The 24,777-nt window shown below is 39.2% G+C and overlaps 1 protein-coding gene across 1 annotated transcript in view; it reads left to right on the top strand.

Moving 5' to 3' along the window:
• The window catches only part of tusc3 (tumor suppressor candidate 3), a 77,737-nt gene extending 53,241 nt beyond the window's left edge, over positions 1 to 24,496 (top strand). Inside the window, exons 7-10 of the mRNA XM_032530427.1 lie at positions 6,895 to 6,958; positions 9,688 to 9,762; positions 19,854 to 19,944; positions 23,039 to 24,496. Coding sequence (XP_032386318.1) covers positions 6,895 to 6,958; positions 9,688 to 9,762; positions 19,854 to 19,944; positions 23,039 to 23,054 — 246 coding nt within the window. The 3' untranslated portion in view covers positions 23,055 to 24,496. The remainder of the gene's footprint in view (positions 1 to 6,894; positions 6,959 to 9,687; positions 9,763 to 19,853; positions 19,945 to 23,038) is intronic.
• The last annotated feature ends 281 nt before the right edge of the window (positions 24,497 to 24,777 follow it).

Below are 24,777 nucleotides of genomic sequence, written 5' to 3'. Positions count from 1 at the left end.
CAGAACAAACGGGACGTTTAAAAAAAAAAAGTCTAGAAAGACACCAGATTATCTACTCTCTGCACTATTCTCACTTTTCAACTGTTCAATATTAAGGGCTATTAGGGGCTTTATGTTGTTTCCAATATTGCACACTGTTACTTTATAAAAACAAGACAACATATCAAAGAAAAGTTTTTATTTAGCTTTTCAAGTAGCGCATCAAACCATCTCGTACATTCCGGTCTTCTTCCTCTGCACCCTGTGACAGTGTCCCCCCTGGCTCTGCTGGCCCAGATGCATCCCAGTCATTGTCACTAGGCTATCCGTGACTCTCCTAAAGATTATACAAAGCACAGCAGGTCAGAACCAGAGATCTCACCGGTCGGACATCGCCCACCAGACGGTCTGCGGCGGCGATTTTGCAAAGCGTGAATGCTCAAACACAAACAGTAAACAGCATATGTATTTTGGTACGTAATCGTGGTTGCTAAAGTTCATGGACTTCATATAGCTTATAGTAAATACTGACTGGGGCCCCTAACACATGCAAATGTTAGCTAACGTTACCAGGAAGCTTAACTTACCCTTTTGTGTCGGCGAACAACCGTCATGTCGACGTCTGAACTCCGTCGGAATTCCCAAACTCCTGTTTTTTTTTCAGCGGTAAATTTTTGTTGCTTCCTTCAGCTTCTTTTGAAACAAAACATATCTTCTGGCTGTGGCAAGTAGCCGACGTGCTGTTGTGGGTTGCGTTGAAAATTACGTCATCACGCGTAGCTATGGTGACCAGCCACGCTGAGGCGTTACTCAATCTGCAATGGAAAACGGACGCAGAATGCGCAGAGTCGAGTAGAGGCGAGTCGAGACGAGCTGTTACCAGCAGTGGAAAAACGCCATTACTGGTTTTCAGTATACACATGCATGGCTACACACACACACTCTAAGCTCTGCACACTAATGAATGGAACTCCTGCATTCTAATCTATCAAAATAAATTGGAAGTGCCTGGCCATGGATTGAAGTATGTTTCATCTTCCAAGCATTGCTCTTGCTCATAGCTTCTATCTGCAGTTTATGTTTATGTTAAGGAGGTAACATGCAGAGAGTGGGGCCTTGAAAAAGTAATGTTTGTTAAATTGTATTAATGAAAGAATAAAAAAACGTGTTGCATACAGACTAGTTAGCCTTTTGTAATGTGACACAGCTGTGTCATTTTCCCAATGTGTCTCTCCTTCAATGCCCTTGCTCATTGAATCTGGGATACAATAAGTATGTTTGTGTGCATTTGCATGGGTGTGCTTCCATAATTCAGTAGTTTACTACAATGTAATCAAAGACAGTTAGCAGTAAATTGTACATCGCTAAATCTAGTGCAATTCAATGTCTTTATGAACCGTAACATACGGTTTAAGTTTATTGATGATAGTTGATTGAACAGTCACACAGTTCAACGTAGCACTTGTGTCCTCATGAATGGCTGTAGTTTGTTATGCTGTTGACCTCTGCGTTTCTAAGATTCCCTAAAGGATTTATTGCAGAGCCGTCAATTTGAGTGAATTGGATGTGGCTTGGTGTGCCTTATAAGCTGGTAACTGAGTGAATGTATAGGCTTAGATAAAGGAAGGGAAGGTTCTCATTTTAAATGATTGCAAGACCAGAGTGTAAAGAAGGACCAGAAAAACACCTGCCAAGTTCCATTTTCAAATGTTTCAACAGACAGGGCAATCTTAATGCACAACTACACCTCATACATGGTACCATAGTGCTTCACAACAATGCTACTCTATCCTCACCCAAGTCACTCCCCTAAATGTCATGTGCATACTTGTACAGATGCCTTTAAGAATGTTTTGCGAGCAAGCTAAAACATAAGATGTTTTTTGCTTTTGTTTTTCTACATTCATTTACTGGCCATTGTTGCACCTACAAGTGTACTAATCCTTTTGCTAGCAGCTTTTACATTTAAATTACCTGGAATTTAATACATTTAACATTACATAATATAAATCATTTATGACACAGCTGAGTTGCACTTGTAGTTTCACATGTTGTGATTAAAAATGCCAAAAGCGATCTCTTGCCAACTTCCAAATAAAGGGCACCACAACCAAAACTTGTTTCCATGGTGGTAATAAAGGAGCCTTTGTTTGTCAGTCAAAAAGGAAAACATATTGTTACCAATTCAAAAACCCCACTTATTGCAGAACAACAAAAGGAGACAAAAGGATCTGTTTCTGCCTTGAGCCTTTGTCTTTGTCTGCTTTCAAGTCCAAAGAGTCTTCATTTATCTCCACTGAAGCAAGAAAAAATCTGCCCACCCTTTAGTCCTTCTACTTTGTCATCTTTTGATCCTTCCATCCTTATTCCTGTCTGATAGGGAAAGAAATCAACACTGGTTCAGTCAAGTGGAAAAACAGACCCTAAATGTGCCATGAACCTAGACGCTAATAATCTGCTGGGATTCAACAATGTGAAACACTGAAAGACTTCTTTTCTCTAACTCTATTTGTCTCATTTCCACAACACTTCTATTTTGTCTTCCTTTGTCTGTCTCCGCTTTTCTTCCATCACACACAGAGATGCCAGTCCAATTGGAGCTCCAACATCTTATCAGAGAAGCTTGCTTGTGCAGAGTTTGAGCCTTAAGCATTGGGCTGTGTGATAGACATTGAGTGTACTGACTGTAACAGACTGTGATCTATACAGAGAAAATTGACAAATTGAAGTAATGTGCTTATGCATGTTAATACTTAGCTAATCCTCCAGGAGTCCAATGGCACACACAAATTCATGGTTCGATGCACACTAGTGATATAAATAAATGTCACCACTAACCCTTTCACCAATAAACTCCATAATTATGGCTGTAAATATTGCCTTAACAAAAACAACCTTGTTAAAACATTGTTTTTTGTATACTAATAAATGCAAAATAAATGCATCACCAGCGTCTAGCATTAATATACTTGCATCAAGGATGCAAGCATCAAGTTTATCTTTGATCCTCATCCTCAATTGAATCTCAACAGTATTCACTGCTGTTGCATCACAAGTCTCTGCAAAACATATTTGGATGTTTCAGAATTCAAAGGTCATTGTATCATGGGAAGCATTTGTTTTATGTTGTTGATTCAAGTCATATTTTTTCTTATTTTACCCTGACCAGTATGCTGGGTCCTACGAGTGATCGTCCGCCAGCATCCACTTATTAAAAAAAACATTTACTTTCAATAACTAACCAGCATGCGAGGTCTATGAAAACGGTGGGTTTTAAACTGATGCACAAGGCCCCATTGAATGACTACATGTAAAACATAATGTAACACTCCAGTCTGTTGTTTTGTGGCCACCGCAGCGTGAAAGTTAAATCTGTTTTAACTTTTTCACCGCAGCCTTCTGCGTTTTTTTGGCACCACCTGCGGGCACCACCTGCAGTCACCACCTGCGGGCACCACCACTGCAGCCTAAACACACTCAAAAATTCAAAGAATTGGTAGAATGGGTGTCTAGTCTGAACGCGGCCTTATCTTACACCCTGGTGAGCTTGACTAGCTTGCTGCTGTCACTCCACTTGTTCCCTGCAGTGTTTGTCACTCATCTGCTTGGTTGGGCCAGCCCACTCCAGTCCTCTTCTTGTGTTACCAACTGTGCACTGAGCTTGTGTTGGTTTCTGTTCATTAAGGTTGACAAAAACAGAAACTATACCAAAATACTTTGGGGATGATGGTTTTCCTTTTTTGAGCCTCTTTCACATTATGGAGTATCTCTACATGACTAATATGCAACAGGTCTTCCAAACCATACAACCACATACAGTAGGTCTTTTTTTCCCCACCCTCAAAAATTACCCACAGAAGCATTTCCTAAATTAGCGCTGCAACCGGTGGAAGAATATCATTACGCCCTCATTCCTAAATGTAAGGGTCGCAGTTTTAAACCTGGTTAACGTTGATGAAACGTCACTGTTTTGTTAGGTTTAGGCAACAAAACTACTTTGTTAGGTTTAGATAAAGATTGTGGTTTAGGTTCAAATTGGTTACATAACTTCAGTTCCGTACGCAAGTACATGATGTAGTTACGTACAGACCATCACGCACTTACGTACATAAGGTAGCATAACATAGTTACTTAACTTAATTAATTAAGTTACTTAACTTAATTAAGTTAAGTAACAAGTTATCTTGTGTTCTTAGGTTCAACTACATCAATAGTACTTTTGGGTTTACATGACACATGAACAGGGGTTTCCTGGGTGAAAGTCCTGTGTTTGTTTGACCCATCCACCTACTCTGACCTGCTCCCTATGCAGACATTAGCGCTCTTTATATGTCACCTGACTTCCTCTTTTGCTACCATTATGATTACTACAGCCACCTTGTAGGCTACTTGTGGGGTTGTTTTGAGAGGGAAGACAGTCTCCAGTCTTTCTGTACTACTTATCTTTTACTCCTAGATTGATTTGGTGTGCAATAGACATCCATCACTCGATCTTGACACACATTTTACAAACACAGACAGACAGACATGATAAAAATACCCAAGGCTCCAATACACGAGTATGGTAAACTCTCACAGCTGGTCGCTGCATGTGCACATCAATTAAATAAATTAACTACAAGGCCCATGCCCTTCACAGTCTTAACTAAAAGACTATGCCCTCATCAGCATCCCACTTGCTTCTCCTCTATTCTTCGTCCACTCTTTCTTCTCTGGTGTCTGCCTTCACACTGGCTCATATTTGGCAAAACTCTTAAGAATTGTCAAACAATCAAAAATGACAAATGACAACCTGACTACAGGTGAATGCATGTGAATCTCCAAGTAAATGGAAATCTAGATAAATTATCTAAGGCATTAGCCATTTTCTGGAACAAAGCTGAGGTTGTGAGATCTTACTTTACTCCCTGAAAGGAACTGCCCACTGGGGAACTCTTTTGAGAACTAAATACCTTCAAGGGTTTTTTCTTCTGTTTGCAATCACAATGTCAGTGACTTAAGCCAGACATTCTGCTGTTTGGCTAATTTTCTGTAAGCAGTGTAGAATAAAAGTATGGTAGAATTAACAGGCTAGCTAGCCTCCTAATTCTTTCATGCTTTAGACTGGTTACAGAAAATGAGCCGACAAAGTTGTTACTCATCTGGCGAGGCAATGTGCTTTCTACACTGTAAAAAGAGTGTATGGAATAGGTTGTTTAATTTTACTTATTTAGTGGCTGGCTGTCTAGTTAGCTTGCAGTTTAAAATGGTGGTTGCCATTGCTGCATTGGCTCATGTGATTGATTAATCAATGTACACTTATGTCTGAACCAATCACTACTACTACTCTAAAGTAGGAGCTAACAATGTCACTGAAAATGACATTCTAAGAACTACAATTGTAGTTCTGGCAGTACGGACACAATAAAAAGAGGGACTCTTAGAATTATGAAACAGTTCCTCCGGTTTAATAAACACCTTTTGTCTAGTAGTTTTATTCTCTGAAAGAAATGAAAGCAACATTCATGCAGGAAAGATGCATGAGGTTGGGCAGTGAATGTGAGTTAATACAATATTTTGCATGTCTGTGTATGTGAGTGTTCCTGTTGGGTTAAATTGACCTTTCTCTGTCCACTCAGTGAGAATGTGGCACATTACACCTACGCACTACATGGGAAAAATCATCTATGACTCACAAACATACGCACACACATGCATGCACTCTTAAACTGATATGAGCACACACACAATTACCATTCCTACTTTACATTTGATAAAATCAGTTGTGGTTACATCAAACACACACACACACACACAATTTGTTTCTAAGTACGGATATCCTGGTATTTTAATGGATGAATCTCTTTCTTTTACACTTCATATTTAGCAGCTAGCAAAAAGATTAAAGCTTAATATAGGTTTTTATTTCAGAATAAAATCCTGCCTTTTGTTCAAATCTAGAAAGAGGCTGGTTGTTGCCACTTTAATGTATGTATTATGGTGATGTTTTATACATGCATGCTTCGTCTCAAACTTTACATGCACTGGACACTGTAATACCATGGAGCTCTGAGGTTCATCACTGGTTTTAAAGTCCTCACTCACCATTGGGAACTGTATAAGCGTGTTGGATGGCCTTCTCCATCAACACAGAGACTTAAACACTGGCATATCTTCGTGGAAGGTCTACTTCCATCCTTCCTTCCATCTAACCTATATCAGTGTAAATAGTATTGGGATTTACAATCTTCGCTCCCAGGATCTTTTTGCTGATTTGCTGCTCCTTCTACCTGGAACAAGTTACAGAAATCTATGAAGCTTAATTAGCTGGTGTCATTGGTCGCTTTTCAGGGGATGTTGATTGACTTGGAGGCAGCCATATCTTGCGGTAGATGTATTGCCTGATGTGTTTAGGATTGTGGATGACTTTGAGGGATTTGCCGATTAAGTTGTTTTTTTAAGTATTTTGTACTTATGTGTGGTTGTACTGTCGTGTGTTTTGGCCAGGACATTCTTGAAAAAGAGATTATTAATCTGAATGAGTCTTTTCCTAGTTAAATAAATGTAATAAAACAAAAGGATAATTTAAATGGCAACTGTGACTACATGCGTCTACCCTATTTCTGATGGCGTGGCGGCAGAAAGTTTGATTGAATTTAAAGACAGGTTCATAAGCAATAAGGAGATAGCAAGTATTTCCTTATGTAGCTATGTACAATGAAGAGTTTTGTCACATAAGGTTCATTATTAAGAATTCTCTTTCTTTTTGTCAGATATTGCCCACTATTCAATCCTGTTCTTTACCATTCATAACTCAACCCTCCATGTTCTTCCACTGAGGATGTAACCTAGTGTGACGTTTTGTCAATTGAAATAATCAATGTTAAACTAATATGTCTCTCTGTCTCTTTCCCCCTCTCTTTCCCCACTCCACAGAGTTATATTCATGGAAGCAGTCAGGCTCAGTTTGTGGCTGAGTCTCACATCATCCTTCTTCTGAGTATCCTTTCACCAACGCGTTTATGTTTCATGTGTCGACATAAATTTGAACACAGTGCTGCAAAATGCAAATCCTCAAGAGGAGTTTAGCTATCTGTAAAATGTCCAACAGCTCATTTTGGCAAAAAAGTCCTTTAATTCTCCATTTGCTTTAACACAACACATACTGTAGGAAGCTACCTTTACGTGTCTGGAACAGCATCCCAATTTTTCTGTCTGCAACATTTATTTTCCCAACACGAAGGCTTTGTCATCTGTGTGCATTCTCCATAGGGAGGCTGTCTGCTGGACTAAACAGACAAAACAAAGACGAGAGATTGTCCTCTTTTAACTTCACTTCCTTGCCTCCAAATTCAACCCCTGGTGATAGGCTGTGTGTGTGTGTGTGTGTGTGTGTGTGTGTGTGTGTGTGTGTGTGTGTGTGTGTGTGTGTGTGTGTGTGTGTGTGTGTGTGTGTGTGTGTGTGCGTGTGCGTGTGCGTGTGCGCGTGCGCGTGCGCGTGCGCGTGCGCGTGTTTTGGCGGGATTGATGTTTCTGTATGTGTTTGCTTTCTTTTCTATCTGCTTGTATATCTGTGTGTACTTGCACTGGTGCTTTTGAATGTTTGTGGGTAATGATATTGTTCATTTCTAGCTGTTGTGTTTGTCCCCATGGGAAATAGCAGGTCCAAGGTCACACCTGCTGCAGAGCAATATTTGTTTGTCCATGCTAACACAGTTTATTTTTTTTATTTTCTGCCCATCTGATTACATTGAAATGAAACACACATACACATTCACACCTGCTGAAATGCTAACACTCCTACCCTTGTTTTCGCTGCAGGTGGTGTAAACACATTTTATGACCACCGTAGATGCAGTTTCCCAATAGATGTAACCTTGTATAATTTGTTATACGCAGGTGCACACACAACTAGGTACCATGTGCAGTGAGTGATAGAGAGAGAGAGAGACCCTTTGAGGGACATGCACATAATTTGTTTAATATCTACAAATATATCATAAGTATCCTGTTTACTTGTATCATTATATCACATGTATTAACTGTTGTTTATATGTATGTTTGTTCTTATGCTTTGGCAACACAGATGCACAAGTTTACAAGGCTGGACGTTACAAGTGATAGTATATTTTTATAATGTAATAGCTGAGTAAAGATATGTTATTTATTCATGCATCAATATGTTGTTCATATCAATTCATCATAACACATAGACTTAGCCTACCTGAAAGAGCAGTTTATGTGTTATGTGTTTCAATGTTTTCAATGTTTTGTTGGCTCTACTCTGGAAAGATCGTATTGCTTGTGTATAGTGAATAATTGTACGTAAGATAAGGAACTCTAAAAACAATTGCATACTGAATAACAATCGTACTATTGGTCTTAAAAAAAAAGTTGTAATTAGATTAATTTCCCATATTATTATGCCCGATCTGTCACCATATTATCTAAAGGATGCCTCAGTTTCTGCTCTGTATTACCCCATGTGGCAGCCTTTGTTTGTGCACCCCATCCGATTGTCTTTAGTTATGTGGTTTTGTATGCAGCGCACACTGAAGAAAAGAATCTGTCATTATAAGCCACCTGAGGCTGTGCTTTGCAGCTTGTGTTGAATGCGGCATTGCTTGCTTCTGTAAAACGGAGATGTTCCCAATACTGTATGAACTGTTATTAATTAAATGTAAAGTCATTATTTCAACAAGTTATATCTTAAACAATAGCTAAATACTTTAGGAACATAGTACCAATGTAGGTCAGTCAATTAAAAAAATTACCAATGGATTTTCCAGTTAATTCAATATTCCAAAATGTCTAAATGGGATTTACAGGCCAACATCAGCAGGGGTTCCCCAACCAGTCCAAGCTCTACAAAGACAAAAATGTAAGAAATCCATGCAGAAGACAGTCAAATTATGAGCTGGATTTGCAATAGTTGCCGCAGATTGGGAAGATCAAATGCAAAAATGTAAAACGTTCTCACAGGTAACAGATGGGTCAAATTAATCACAGTGACTATTTGTTACAAAATCTTGGCTGACTGACACAGTATGTTTGTCGTCTTTGCAGCAATTACGTTATCATTTCCTCATAAACAAGATTTAGAATCAGCTCTGTCAGGATTACATAGTTTTTGCATTTCTTCTACTGTGCTATTGTGGTGCATCACAATATACAGCAATTGAGAGCTTAATTTTCTACAGAAGCCAGGGACATGACATGTGATATGTTCTTTGAGCCTTTGTCAGTCTATTATATTAATATGATAGACTTGACATCAACAGACTGTGTCTTATTGAAAAATGAAAAAACAAATTTCATTTGGAAATCCATTAAGACGTTTTCCTTCCAAGGGTAAGGCTGTACCACTGCATATTTAAATTAATTGTAAAAAAGTAAAACATGGTTATTAGGTTTTTTGTATTGCCTACTGATGTCTTGCCCTTTCTACGACAAAAGTAACATAACTTTTGATTCATTCAAGAACACTTTTTCTTCTTTTTTAAATAATTAATGTGTTATTAATGTGTATATATACTGTACACAAAGTGTATTTATACTTTGTGCTCTCAAAGTACAGTACCTCTGATGTTCTTGCTAATTTGAGTTCTTTATGCACATATGTGCGTATCTGTAATGTGTGTCCAGCAGTTTCTGCTGGGGCATTGTGTACATCCAGCTTCTCCCTATCCTGTATGTAAGTGTGTTGTTTCCTTGACAACCTTGTCCCAGATGCTGCAATCACCATGGGGATGGTGCTACTAAATGAGGCTGCCACCTCCAAGGGAGACGTTGGCAAGAGACGAAGTAAGTAGTCAAGATTGTTTTTTCAGCTTTCCTTTATTCTTATTAGAGCCCGACCGAGAGCGGGCCAATATATCGGCGGACCAATATTATCGGATTATGTTTTTATTGTGTTTTTGTTCAAAGGACTTTAACTTTCATATCTTAATTTGTTTTTTTTATACATTTTAATCATCAGAACATTCATTCATTTTGATGTTCCTCTGCTCTGTTGTGACAATAAAACAAATTATTATATTATTTTAGTGAGAACTCATAAATAACTACAAATAACTAATGTTAAAATTTGTTTTCTTACGTGTTTCATGATTCATTTATTTTTAAATATATATTGGCCGATTTATAAGATCAGATTTTCAAATAACCAAATATTTGTATCGGTATCAGCCTTAAAAAGCCTTTATCGATCGGTTTCTGAATTATGAAACACGGGACATGATTGTAAACTGTCCATTGTGCCAATGGATGGTATGCACATGACGTTTGCCTTGATGTTGAGAGTGGCGTGAGAGCTGTATTTCAGATGTGGGAAAATGTCAATTTAAATCCTGGGGTGTTTCGGCTTTTCATCCCTAGACACCCTCGTTAAAGGTGGCCTAGAGCTGACCGCATACCTTGTTCACCCTTGTACTGGACGGTTGTGACCTGGGTTCTCAAGTGGGGTATGTGGTGGGGGGGGGATTAGTGAGCGGGTCATAATGATGCTCTTTGAGCCCAGCAAAGGTGTTTCCGTTTGATCCATATCCACTAGCTGCTTCTTTTGTTGTCCCATCCAGTTCTGTGTAGCGCGTTTCTTGCGTTCATAGGCCTCTTCTGTTGAATTCTCTCATTGGGACTGTAAGCTCTATGATGTAAACAGACTTCAGTGAAGTGAACCACAGTACCAAGTCTGGCCTAAGGGTGGAGGCTGCAATCTCCGGTGGAAAGATTAGTTGCTGGCCAATATCAATTATCATCTCCCAGTCCCGGGCCATGGCCAGCTGTCCAGCTTCTGGTTTGGTAGAGGGATGGTTGGGGTTTTTCTGTCCCTCTTGGATGAAGGTTGGGGCTGTGATGGAATTGGTTTCTCTCAAGGGCAAGGAGTTGGTGATATTCCTCTTGTTCTCAACAGCTGCTGCCAGATTCTTGAGGACCTGCTTGTGCCTCCAGGTGTAGCGGCCTTGCGTGAGGCGGGTCTTACAACCGGTCAAGATGTGTTTGAGAGTCACTAGAGTTGGGCAGAGGGCACAGGTTGGGTCCTCGCCATACCACTGGTGGAGGTTTTTTGGAGATGGGAGCACATCATAGGTGGCTTGATAATGAAGCTGATGTTGCTTGCCTTCATTTCCCAAAGCTCCCTCCAGCTGAGCTTTCTCCTCTCCAGTCCTTCCCACCTCATCCATTGTCCCTACTTTGCAAGAAAGACTGCCCTTACGCTTCTTTCCGCCTCCTCCTGACGGCGCACCTCCTCGACCACCGTTTTCCTCTCTTGTGTTGAGGCCTTACGCAAAGTTGGCCTAGTTGCTGTAAGGCCAAGGCCTCCTCCTTCCCAACTGGATGTGCCCTACAATGTTGCTGTGCCTCAGGGCTGACGTAGCAAGCTGCACCACGTCAGATGGTGTTCATATCCGTCCAGTTAACAGTGGTGGATAGAATTGCTGATGGTCTGGTCTCTGGAGTATTTCAATGTCTTACTTACTTTAGAGCATTTGTACTCTATAGGATGATGTGAGTCAGACAGCGTGGGACGCCGAGCCATTTAAACACACGGAGTCATGGCTCGTTCCATCTTCTCCATAGTTGTTATTGGGAGCTTGTAGACAGTGAATTTGCAGGCACCAGATCTTGAGCTTCCCTGGCAGTAGGGTCTCGTTAATGTTTTCCAGACCGTTGGTGATGTCCCGCCTTACTTTCTGCACTTGGTCTCTAATTCTTATTGTACTTTTTCTTTCCCCTTTCAACGTCTAGTTCCTCAATTTGTGGAGCTTTCTGAGAAGAGAAATTGTCTGTCTGTTTATGTGTGTATTGAAATTCTTTTTTGCACGTCTTTTACCTTAGCTTTTTATTTAGTCAGATACTGCAATATAGAAAACTTACTGAAAATCCTTACATACAGTCGGCTATTGACTCGTTGAATTGTTTGAATGTTCCATTGTATGCAGACAATGGAAATAACACAAAGGTTAAAAGTCCCATGGCATGATCATTTCACTTCATGAGATTTTTTAACATTAATATGCGTTCCCCCAGCCTGCCTATGGTCCTCCAGTGACTAGACGTTTTGTGTGTGTGTTTAAGCTGAGTGTAGGGAAGGGTAGGGAGTAGTTCTTGCAACACCCAATGTATATGCATTAAAATCCATGTTTCATGAGGCATCAATGGTGCTGAAGAGATTAAAATATTTGTAGAAGAAATTTCCTGTAAAGTATTAATTCTTATAAGAATATAAAACTGAGGGAACACAATCCAATACAATTAAAAAGTTAAACATTTTAGTTACACACATTCACCCACAGATATTGTTAAGCTATACATGTGTTGATAAATTAAAATGTCCTATATACAAAGGCAAGTCACAAGTTCAGGTATTAACAAGAAATTATCCTGGCTGCTGTTTACAGTTGCCTTCTTGATCCCTTAGAAAAGGCCATCCGCTGTCGGCAACATTAATATCAGAGAAATTCCTTTTTCCACTCTTATCTTTCAGACTGAGTGCTAAAGGATTCTCCTTCTTTGAGATCGGACTTACACTTGCCAACTTCATAATCAGTTATTTCTTTACAAGGACTCTTGCTACTACCCTTGATCACCAGAAAAAAAAACATTTAATTACTTGGCTTCCCAACCACTCCAGACTCTGAATAGGACAAATGTCTTTTGAGCTGTTGCCTATGCTTTGTGCTCTGCCTGTGTTTTTGTTGGAATACGTTCATTCATATTTCTTGAGCATACTGTAATTCTCACTTTGGCATTTAAACAGTAGGCACTCTAGAAGACAATTTAAGAACACGTGGTGGTACATTACAAGATGCAATTTCATTTTTGGGTACAGTACACAGACTTATCAGAAATCATGCATTTTTTTTATTTTAGTTGTGATCTCTATTTCCTTTTGTCACCTAACACACGAACAAATGTAAGTGAACAAACAAAGTGTGAGAACGTGTACAAGCAACAAAGCAAAACTATGATGATATATGAAGATGCACAGATGGAGTTTTTGTTAAACAAATAAAGCTTATGTTTACATGAATTGCTAGTCACCAGAGCACTGTGTGTCCTTGAGGTCTAATAAACGTGATTAATGTAGTTATCTTTAATATAAAACATTTGCACGGCCTATTTGTGTTAAGTTTGAAACCTAGGGGAGCGCTCAGCCCAGACAAAACGTAGCAATTTTTTTATTTAACTAAAGTGTTGTGTTGATTACCTTTTTGTGTGCGCAAGTGCAATGCCTCTAGTACAGCATTTTTACGTTGTTGCACCTCTGAAACGCCCACTAAACAAGGTAAAATGTGTCTTAAAGTCTGTTGCACACATAGATAAAATAGTTATAAATAATGATATAATTAGTTAAACACAAAATTAATGGGCATCTGTGAAATCACCCATTAGTTTGAGGTTGTTTTAAAGCCTTGAGTTTGATGATACACGTATCGTTGCCATCTTGTTTTTTTGCAACTGAATGTGACAATTTTTGACGAGAGGGTTAGCTGGGGAGGATGACATGGCCAAGTTTGTGTTGTTTATGGGTGCAATGGAGCTGCACTAAGCTAAATGCCAAAGGGGGAAAGTTGCCGATTTTCAACCCTTCTCAAGCGCACCATCCAGTGGAGATTTACCAGCTGGTAAACACGGACCTACAGGCACGGGCACATTCTTCTGCATTCACGCCAGTACAAAAAAATCGTTACGTTAGCTAACGCTAGTGCTAGCTATCTAGCTTGGTTGGCATAACACTGAGCAAGACCTTTTTAGGCCACCAAATGTTCCAATCAACTTTGTTGAAGTGAAAAGCTGAGAGGGTCGAAGTTTATTTTGAAAACATGGACAACACCCCACAACAAATTCACAGCTATTTTAATGTACACAGGGCAATGGATATGCATTGCTAAGCCTCTATCATGATTGGCAGGTTGGCGTTGAACCACGCTTCTAAAGTATCCTCTGCTTTATCGTCAATTTTAAAATAAATGTTACCATAATTTACTAAATGAACACCATGCTGTATTAATTAAAAAAATACTTGAAACTACCAATTAAGGCCATGAACTTGTTCGGACAATATTTATCAAGGTAGTAAATCAAGGCAGAAGTAAGGTCATTTCCATATAGACTTTTATAAAAACTGACTTTTTGCAACCAGGGTACACACCCCTACTAGATTAGATAGAATGCAGGCTCTTCATTTAACAGCAATGATGTAGGGTAAGATTAAGACAGGAGACTGCTGTACACACATACCATGCAATGAAAAAACATTGCAGTACTTTTATTAGTGTGTGTCATGTATTTGCACAACTGTCAATTAGCTGGAGCAGCTCGAAAAATAAGAAGCACTTTTTACTTTCAAGATAATCACTGAGATGGCCCTGAACCTGCCCCATAACTGCCTCTGAATACACAACTACAACATTTGGATATGCATGGTAAATGCTTGATAGACTTTGACTAGCAGGTAGATTTATGTGGTGTCATGAGATAAATTGGCTCATCAAGAAAATGATTTAGGTGGCTAGTTGGTAGAGCAGGCGCACATATGTAGAGGTGTATTCCTCGACTTAAAAGGTCCACGGTTCAAGTCTGTGATGGTTTTCTGCCCAAAAAATGATTTAAGTTGCTTGTAATTAGTCAAATCAAATTTGGAGCAAACCCTTGTCTTTTGTTCGGATGTGTCTAATGTTATCTTCACATTCATGCATGAGTCAAAATTGTTCCTATTCTACATAAATACCACATGCACAGAATTTGCAGTGGGAATCCAGCTGGGTCTGTCTATGATCCATTCATGAAACGGGAAGAAATGAAAACATGTTTGTAAGTGCAACTTAAACTCAATTTGCACTAAATATTTAAATTACAATAATTATAATAAAAACATCATCAACAGCCAAAAATGCAATCACCAGCTAGCTACAATTTGCTAGTAAAGGAGAGCTTTAAAGCACAGTTCAGTGGAGACCACCAAGCTATTTCTTAATGAAGGAAATTCTTAAACATTTGTTAAGGCTGCATGTCTGCTGAGCTATGAAAAAAATCTTTTTTTGTTCCTGTTACTCACAAATGTATTGTTAAAGAATAATTGTTTAATGTTAAAATACATGCTGTTTGGGAAATTATACTTAAAGAATTAGTTAAGTATTTTATTTAAGAAGTAAAATAAATTGAATCATCATGCTTAATAAATGAAATGACACAAAAGCATGCTCAGAAGCAATTAACAATACAAATCATCTGGGGTGGACCACCACAGTAGAGGCAGTAGAACTTTTGAGTCTACATAACAGGGGCACTGCAGCAGAAGGCTGTTGCCTGTGGTTTTCAGCTTTTCACCTGCTTTTGAGAGACAGAGACCTTTCTTTGTGAACTTGACCCTCTTGCAAAGGCTTAGTCAGTCCAGCAATACACAATCAGCCACAGGAAGTACGTGGTAGATTTACAATTAAAGTAAATCTCAGATGACAATTTAACTTCTAGTAGACCAGTGTTTTTTTGTCTTAGGTCCTTTTTTGTTCTTGTTTAAAGAAGTGAAGGTTCTTAATAAGGAAGTTAATAATAATAATAATAATAATAATAATAATGGGCCCCCTGGACTGTTGAAATGTTATGCTAGGGCTCTAGTCAAGGCGGCTGAATAAATTATGAATAGCTTTGTTACTGGTAGACTTTCAAAATTAAGATCAGATATTCCAGAAAATGTTGTTACCTGCATTAGCAAGGAGGATGTTTGTACTTGTCACTACTGTACTAGTAGCCCTGGTGTATGTAGTTTTCTGCTTAAAGCAGTCAAGCAGCTCTCAAAAGTCTGTGCAAGTGGCATACAAAAGCTTAAATACAGCATGAAGGGCACAGAGGGGATGATTAATTAATGTTAAAGCTATCATGAAGAATGTCTGTGAAAATCACCTTCACCAATGCCAAGGGATTCAAAATTAGTGGGAAAACATGAGAGATGATGGAGCCTGGCATTATCTTTTGAGTGTGATGATCACTAGTGGTCTCATGTTGTGGATTTGAATGCATCAAATTACATTACAGAGATTCCAGAGGTCAGCTTTAATCTGCTAGACACATGTAGGACCATTTTACATGTGCTGTCATTTTTTTGTCATAAGAAAAATGTCTTCTGTTCCAACCAGACCCACCAACATAATTGACACGTCACATCAAGATAAATAACATCGTGAAGTGACGCTATATACATATGGAGTTATTGTACTTTTCGATCTCTTGAGGGAAGATGGTCCCCGGCTCCTTCTGATGAGTCTGGTCTGGAAGTGTTGAGCATGTAACCACAGTTCATCATTTGAAAGGGGAGGTTGTACTTGACCCTACTAATGACATTTTTGCTTTCAACCTTTTCCATTACTGCCCAAGCGGAGTTTCTGCATAATCTCTAGATTATGAGAAGGGGAGTAAGATATTAGATGACCCTTACTGATAATTAACTCAAACACAGAGACACAGTTACATGCAGGGGATTTTAATTAGAGACACTTTTTCATCACACCACACTATCAGTCTTTCAATTGCCTCTGTAAGGCCACAAACTCATGCATACGCACAGACTCTCACACTTCTAAAGGCAAGATTATCAACTTTTTGTTCTACTTTACCCATGAGTTCTCCTTGTGATGGTAAAGCTTGGCAATTAAAATGAAAATGACTTTATAACTACTTCAAGACTTTTTTTTTCAATATCAGACTGAACAAGAACACTCACACACATATACTTAGACAGACACACATGCATATGTGCTCACATAACTGTCACCTGTGTAAGGCTGACTTTGCACGTGTACAGCACAGACCACTCATTTAGCAATTCTATCTCTGCTCCATCATTTCCATCAAGTCTTTTATCCTTTCATTATCAATATCATTTGTTCTCTCTCCCTCATTTTCTTTCTCTTATGTACAGAAACTTTTACTTTTTATTGTATCAGCTTTTTAAATTTAACCTCTTTGTATAATTTCCACCTGCTAATTTAAATTAACTGAAGAAAACACAACATGCAGATTACATTTTACCGCAGCTCAAGCATACTAATGCTGACAGAAACCTCTTACGTAAAGCATACACAATATCCAGACACAAGGTTGCAGAGAACATACAGTTTAATATCCCACACACAACTGTCATCGGGTTGACACACATACATACAGACACACAAATTAAATAAGTACATTATAAAGCAGCATAGCGAATAGTCGTCTGTCAGTAATGGAGTGAGGATTAGTCTTGAATGGTACTATAATCATTGAATGTGGGTGTTAAATCCCTGGCATATAGCTTCCATACTGCTGAGTGCAGCTACAAGAAGTTATCTGCTGCTTCCATGGACATCTGCCCGACAAATCACAGCGCACACACTGTTTCTCAGCGAGGGAGTTACTAAACTAATAAATGGAGTTAAAACTTAATACATATGCAATGTGAGTGGAAGTGGGGGTGGTGAGATAGGTAAAAGAGGATGCAATGTAAATAAGAGCGAAACATAGAGGGGGAGCATAGAATTTGAGAAATTGAAGATTTAGGAAAAGCGAGATGGGTCTGTGAAACCTCAAGTGACATTTTCATGCCATGGGACCTTTAAACATTCATCTACAAAGTCCTTGTTCACTTGTAAATGGACAGTGTGGATATTAACAATCCAAACAAAAAAGTCAGCCTTTCTGTCACAGTTTGGCATAAAAAATAATGATTAAACAATTGAGGGTTCCATAGTCTATTGGAGCCAGTTGGTAATCAAAGAATAAACTGTAAAGAACCATTCAGACATCCCATTATCTATTCATATTTGGCCTCCTAATGAGGTAGGCTTAACTTAATATGCTTATTGGCTTCCTTGCGCTGGGGAAAGGTACGTTTATTTTTACCATGCCAATATATCATGATTTGAATTGAGCCAAGTCATACAGTCAAAAGAGGGATTACCACCTTTGTCATTGAGGGAAATCATTCAGCTTAAACAACTTGTCATTTGGCCAAGGTCATAAATCACTTTCATTAGCATGCTTAGTGCGTGTGTGAATCAGAGTGCCATTATCCATGGAAGCATACAAAGTTGCCTCTCAGTCATAATTGATGAGCTATGGGAAATACATCCCACTATACTTAATCAAGATACACAGCCGTTCTGTCGCTTATGTACTCGCAGGCACATACGTTGATGTGGCAACTCAAAGAAAACGGTGCCATAAGGGCTTTCCCTGGAGACGCACTCTCAAATATGCAGTGCTCTCAATCGTGCGTGCGTGCGTGCGTGCCTATGGTAGATGCATTGGGACTTGGATGTCATACCAATTGCTGTCTCTCGTCCACCAATTGGAGGTCCGCGTTTGATCCCTGGTCTGCAGTCTGTAGTCTATGTCCAAGTGACCTTGGGCAAGATACTGAACGCCACAATGCTTTAGAGAGTGTGAATGTGTGTGAATGTTATGTGATTAACGGGTGGCATCTTGTCTATGGTAGCCATATGTATAAATGTGTGTGTGTGAATGGGGTAAATGGAGAGTAATGTAAAGAGCAATGTAGACTAAAGTGCTTTGAGTGGTTGCAAAGCCTAGTAAAGTGCTATATAAATGCAGTCAATTCAACATCCATTTACTGTCTCTTACACACTCACATACAGCACTGACAGCCCGGGTGTGTGTGTGTGTGTGTGTGTGTGTGTGTGGTGTGTGTGTGTGTGTGTGTGGTGTGTGTGTGTGTGTGTGTGTGTGTGTTGTTGGTGTGTGTTGTGTGTTGTGTGTGGTGTGTGTGTGTGTATAATATATACATTATTCTTATGATGAATGTATGATTTGCAAGAAAGAAAGAAAGAAGAACAGCCATGTTGGAGCTGACAATGAGCCATGACAGCAAATTTAGTCTCATGCAGACATGCAATACAGATCACAGAACACGCTAACCACTGGAGCCATGAAGAATGACAGCACATACACACAAATTTACAGTGAGAATTGGTTATATATTTTCCAAGCCAAATCTTTTGTTCTCTCTCTCTCTTTCTCTCTCAAACACACACACACACACACACACTTACTCACGTAACTTTACACGCACACATAGTGAGAACAAGCACATATCTCTATTTAGTCTCCAGGAGAGATCCTCATCCTAATCCCTGATTAACAATATCAGTCGGTGGTGACAGTTTAATTTAACACAGTGCCTCTCAAGGATTAGCCGCTACATGAGGGTGTGTGTGCACACACTCATACACTCACACACGTACACTCACATTTCCCCTGCAGATTAAAGATCATGTGTATGTATATTTCACTTTAGAATAGTCGCTGAGGAAATAAGACGATAATGGTTGCAAACACAATTTTCTGCAGCACAGCAGGGTTTATGATGAGATAGAGTCGGTAGAGCATATGTTACGCGTTGTCTAAATAATTAGTAAATATTAAAATGTTTTGGCAAACGGAAGAGCCCCAGGCAATGTTTTACATGCCCTTTCTATCAGCATTTTAGCAAATTTCAATCATTAATTGTGCATTTGTAGGCCTGTGTACGTGCTTACAACATGTGTGAACCCCCAACATGAAAAAAAGAGGATGTATTTGGTGTGTACCATGCCTGAACCTTGTAAGCACATTCAATTTGATCTGAGATCAGAGTTACATCAACGGGTAAAATGTTTCTTCTAATTATATATATTATTCTCACAGGCCATAGTCTAATAATTGTTATGCGTATAGCAGGGTGGTTTGGAAAAATATGGAAACTCAAAAGCATCAAATGTAGTTATAGTGAATTCAGTTTTGGAGATCATATCACCGTTTCTTCATATATTGTCTATTTAACTGTGTGTGTTTGTGTGTGTGGGTGTCTCTCTCTCTCTCTCTCTCTCTCTCTCTCTCTCCTTTCTCTTCTTTTCCAGTTATCTGCCTGGTTGGCCTTGGCCTGGTGGTGTTTTTCTTCAGCTTCCTGCTCTCCATTTTTAGGTCCAAGTACCATGGATACCCCTACAGGTAACTATAGCAACCGTACAGTATCACTGTACTGTTTCATTCACTTTATGCAACAGTTATTCAAACACAATATACAATGAATCCTAAAGTCACTGAACTTGACATAAAATCACTGCAATGTTATTGCAGACACAGTGCAAAAATCCAAGCCAAAACTGAATGCGTCCATTCCTATTATTTTATTGATCCTAAGACAGCTGTTCGATTGGAAAACACACACTCACACACACTTTCTTTCAATCTGACAGCTAAAAACGTCAACACAGATTTTCCGTCTGACTTTGTGGCAGTACACTCAGTATTTAAAGCATCTTATGCATCTTTTCTTTTTTATCCTGGCTAATCCAAATCATGGATCTTGTCTTTTGGTCATCATCTAGTGAATGTGTTTTGGACACTAAAGCCATTCAGCGTAGTGAACCATAACAGCAGCAATTTGGTCTCACTTTGAGCTAAAGGTCGCCACTACATGAAAAAGATTTAATGTGTGACAGAAAAAAAATCTAGTCCGCAGAGTCTGGGTCCAATTATTTGCCTGGGAAGAAGCTGTAGGATATTACAGCACAACACCAGAACACCTCCTGCTGCAGAAATTCACCTCTGAAGGGATGTTGAGGGCACTTCACCAGGGCAGATCATTTACTATCATCGGGGCATAACCCTGTTGTGACCTGTGGCTTGAAATATGACCAAATTGCATTGGGCCAGCTCGGTGAAGGGGCTTGAGGTCCAATCATTGTTGTCTTGTGACCTTGATGCAGAGTTTAGTCGTTGTATGTAACTGGAAATGCTCTACTTAACTTGTTAATCAAGTATTTTCCTAATTTCCTAGAAATTTCCTGAAAAGTATTTGCGGAAAATAGGGAAAACGTCAGTTTAAACCTAAAGGCCAAAAGTTTGAACGCACCTTCTCATTCAATGCGTTTCCTTTATTTTCATGACTATTTACATTGTAGATTATCACTGAAGACATCAAACTATGAATGAACACATGTAAAATGATGTACTTAACAAAAAAGTGTGAAATAACTGAAAACATGTCTTATTTTCTAGTTTCTTCAAAGTAGCCACCCTTTTCTTTTTTGATAGCGCTGCAAACCCTTGGTGTTCTCTCAATGAGCTTCATGAGGTAGTCACCTGAAATGGTTTTCACTTCACAGGTGTGCCTTGTCAGGGTTAATTAGTGGAATGTCTTGCCTTATTTATGGGGTTGGGACCATCAGTTGTGTTGTGCAGAAGTCAGGTTGATACACAGCCGACGACCCTGTTGGACAACTGTTAGAATTCATAATATGGCAAGAACCAATCAGCTAAGTAAAGAGAAACGAGTGGCCATCATTACTTTAAGAAATTAAGGTCAGTCGGTCCGGAAAATTGCAAAAACTTTGAATGTGTCCCCAAGTGTAGTCACAAAAACCATCAAGCGCTACAACGAAACTGGCTCCCATGAGTTCCGCCCCAAGAAAGGAAACCAAGAGTCACCTCTGTTGCTAAGGATACGTTTTTCTGAGTCATCAACCTCAGAAATCGCAAGTTGGCAGCAGCTCAGATTAGAGACCAGATGAATACCACACAGAGTTTTAGCAGCAGACGCATCTCTAGAACAACTGTTAAGAGGAGACTGCGCAAATCAGGCCTTCACGGTCAAACAGCAGCTTGGACACCACTGCTAAGGAGAGGCAACAAGCAGAAGAGATTTGTTTGGGCCAAGAAACACAAGGAATGGACAGTAGACCTGTGGAAATCTGGGTTGTGTCCAAGTTTGAGATCTTTGGTTCCATCCGCCGTGTCTTTGTGCGACGCAGAAAAGGTGACCGGACGGATTCTACTTGCCTGGTTCCCACCGTGAAGCATGGAGGAGGAGGTGTGATGGTGTGGGGGTGCTTTGCTGGTGACATTGTTGGGGATTTAGTCAAAATTGAAGGCATACTGAACCAGCATGGCTACCACAGCATCCTGCAGCGACATGCGACACCTCCAGGCTGTGTAAGGGCTATTTGACCAAGAAGGAGAGTGATGGAGTCACTCCCCACAGTCACTGAACCTGAACCCAATCGAGATGGTTTGGGGGGAGCTGGACCGCAGAGTGAAGGCAAAAAGGGCCAACAAGTGCAAAGCATCTCTGAGAACTCCTTCAAGACTGTTGGGAAACCATTTCAGGGGACTACCTCTTGAAACTCCTCAAGAGAATGCCAAGAGTGAGCAAAGCAGCAATCAGAGCAAAGGGTGGCTACTTTGAAGAAACTATAATATAAGACATGTTTTCAGTTATTTCACATTTTTTTGTTAAGTACATATTTCCATATGTGTTAATTCATAGTTTTGATGCCATCAGTGATAATCTAAAATGTAAATAGTCATGAAAATAAATAATAAAAATAAAGGAATGAGAAGGTGTGTTCAATCTTTTGGCCTGTGCTGTACATTTATCAAGAGGCACTAAATGATTATTACACTTGCACTTCTATTGTAAATTATTTTTTAAGTGCACACTATCTTTAATTTGCCTTTAATATGTGTCAAATTACAGATTTTCTTTTTCAGGAAATGAGTTGGTACAGTATGTAAAGGGCCATAAAACTAAGCATTACGCTTACAGTATTTAGGTGAGAATGCTAAAAGAGCCTCCTCTTTTTTCTGCTGCTTGTTAATCAATTCAACTGTAGAAAATAATTATTTTGGTAATATTTATGTAAAATATGATTTGTTGAGCAGCAAAGGCCGGCTCTCAAAATGAGAATACAGCCTGAGACGAACATGAAAAGAAACATTTGGTCTGTTCAGTAACAACAACAAAAAACTGTAAAATGGAAGCAGTCGGTCCCGTCTCAGAAGTTTATATACGGATGCAACAATTAATTGAGCAAGTTTGCCTGTTTACATGCTTCCTGAACCTGCAGTGTCTAACAAGATAATCATCAATAGCCACAGGTATTTCTGGTTGCCTCTGCTAAAAAAGGGGTTGTGGTGTTATGCAACGCAAGCCACAAAAAACACTGTATTGATATCCATTTCGTCTTCTTCTCTCACTATTCTCTTCTTTGTTTATTTCTTTTCCTCTTCTCTACTCCCTTTAACCTCCTCTGTCTCTCAGCTTCCTTATTAAGTGAAAAAAGACAGAAGAAGAGGTCGGAGGATGGCAAAGAGGCAGTAGGTGAGGAGAAGAGGAGTCGAGAAGATACTTGAAGAGGAGGCAGCGTCACTATTGAGTCTAGAGTGCATGGTGGGGTTTCTTTGTTAGTGTTTTATTTTGTTGTTGACTCCTCATGTATTCTGCTCGTTAAATACAAAATAAATGACTTCTTAGACTGGCCAATGAAGGTCTTTAGCATATTTGTATTTTTGTCTCTTTTTTTTGTTTGGTTGCATAATTTGTGTGGCTATATATACCTGCAATTGTGGTGTGTTGTTTTCAATCCATATATTGGATCCTATTTATGATAACTTTGTTACAGGTGAAGGGAGTGTAAGAGACCAGTGAAGTCACAAAGTCAAGTGGGTGTTGAGAGGGCAGGAAGATAAGCAGCAGGTTAAAAAGATGGGTTACATGATCGAGTTGAGTACAGAGGCAGAGTTTTAATGTGTATTTAATAGGAAAGTATGAAAAGTGTATTAACCAGGTGTAACATCTCTAAAAATGATATCTTTCCATGTGCTTGTCACATTTGTGTCTTATTTATGGTGAACACATAATGCAGCTTTGGGAGATAAAGATACGTGGGAACTGGGAAATACCAGTTTCAGCTTCTGCTGTAGGTTTGGAGCTCAGTCAGACTCAGTTTCATTGTGGGAACCATTTTGATTTGATAAAGCTAAAATATGATTTGCTCAAACAGTGAACAGTGTGCAGATATTTACTGACATGTGGATTAAATCCAGGTTGTATGAATTTCTCTCTTAAACTGCAATTTTACACCTTCTGGTGCCACACTGTTGGTTGCTTTAGATTTTCTTGGACAGGACCAAATACTTTTTCACATCTTCATAATAGAAATCTCACATGTCAATGTCCATATTGTATTATTTTGCAAAATGTTCACTACCAAAGTCTACTTTCAACTGGAGATATACTGTATTTTCAATTAACAATATTATAGTTTGTTAGGCATCTAAAATGGCTTGAATGAGGTTATGCAAAGATTGGGGTCATAGTTCATTAGTAAGTGAACAGGTCACAAACCCAAGATGTAAGAGTTTAACAAAACTTCATCCTCCACAGTCTTACTTTTTACCGCACTAAATGAACATCCACTTCTCCGCGCATTGGCACCGGTTTTAAATCACTAATGCAAAATGGTAGCACATGAACTGAGTTTACAGAAGGCTGGCTGGACTGCTGTAACTGTTCTTGTTGAGTGTGAGAAACATAGATCATTTTGAGACTGCATACATTTCTAATTCTTTCACTTGTGGACTGCCCACTGAAACATTGAGTGGGCTGGAGCATTGAAACCATTTATGTAACCCTTCTATGCGTGGGCGGACAGAGGAATGGTGCTGCACATAGACCAGTTTTGACAAATTTAATAAAAATATTCCCTCTCAGACTTCCCATTCTTGTCTACTGTTTGCGTGTGTGTTGAAATTCTTTTTTTCTCAACTTTTATCTTTCGTTAGCTTTTCTTATTTAGTGAGAAACTGCAATATAGTGAACTTTCTGAAAATCAGTACATCCAGTCGGCTATCGACTTGTTGAATAGTTTGAATATTCCACTGCAGGCAATGGAAGTAACTCAAAGGTTAAACTCCCTTACTTAGAGTGAGTAGAATAACCAGTAATGACCAACTTCAGAGTAAGGCCCAGAGTAACATTTTGTTTTCAGGATGTTCAAA

This window comes from Etheostoma spectabile, chromosome 2, assembly GCF_008692095.1.
Source record: "Etheostoma spectabile isolate EspeVRDwgs_2016 chromosome 2, UIUC_Espe_1.0, whole genome shotgun sequence".
Classification (NCBI taxonomy): domain Eukaryota; kingdom Metazoa; phylum Chordata; class Actinopteri; order Perciformes; family Percidae; genus Etheostoma; species Etheostoma spectabile.
The sequence above is the reverse complement of the archived record's forward strand: the minus strand, read 5'-3'. Positions and strand labels throughout refer to the sequence as shown.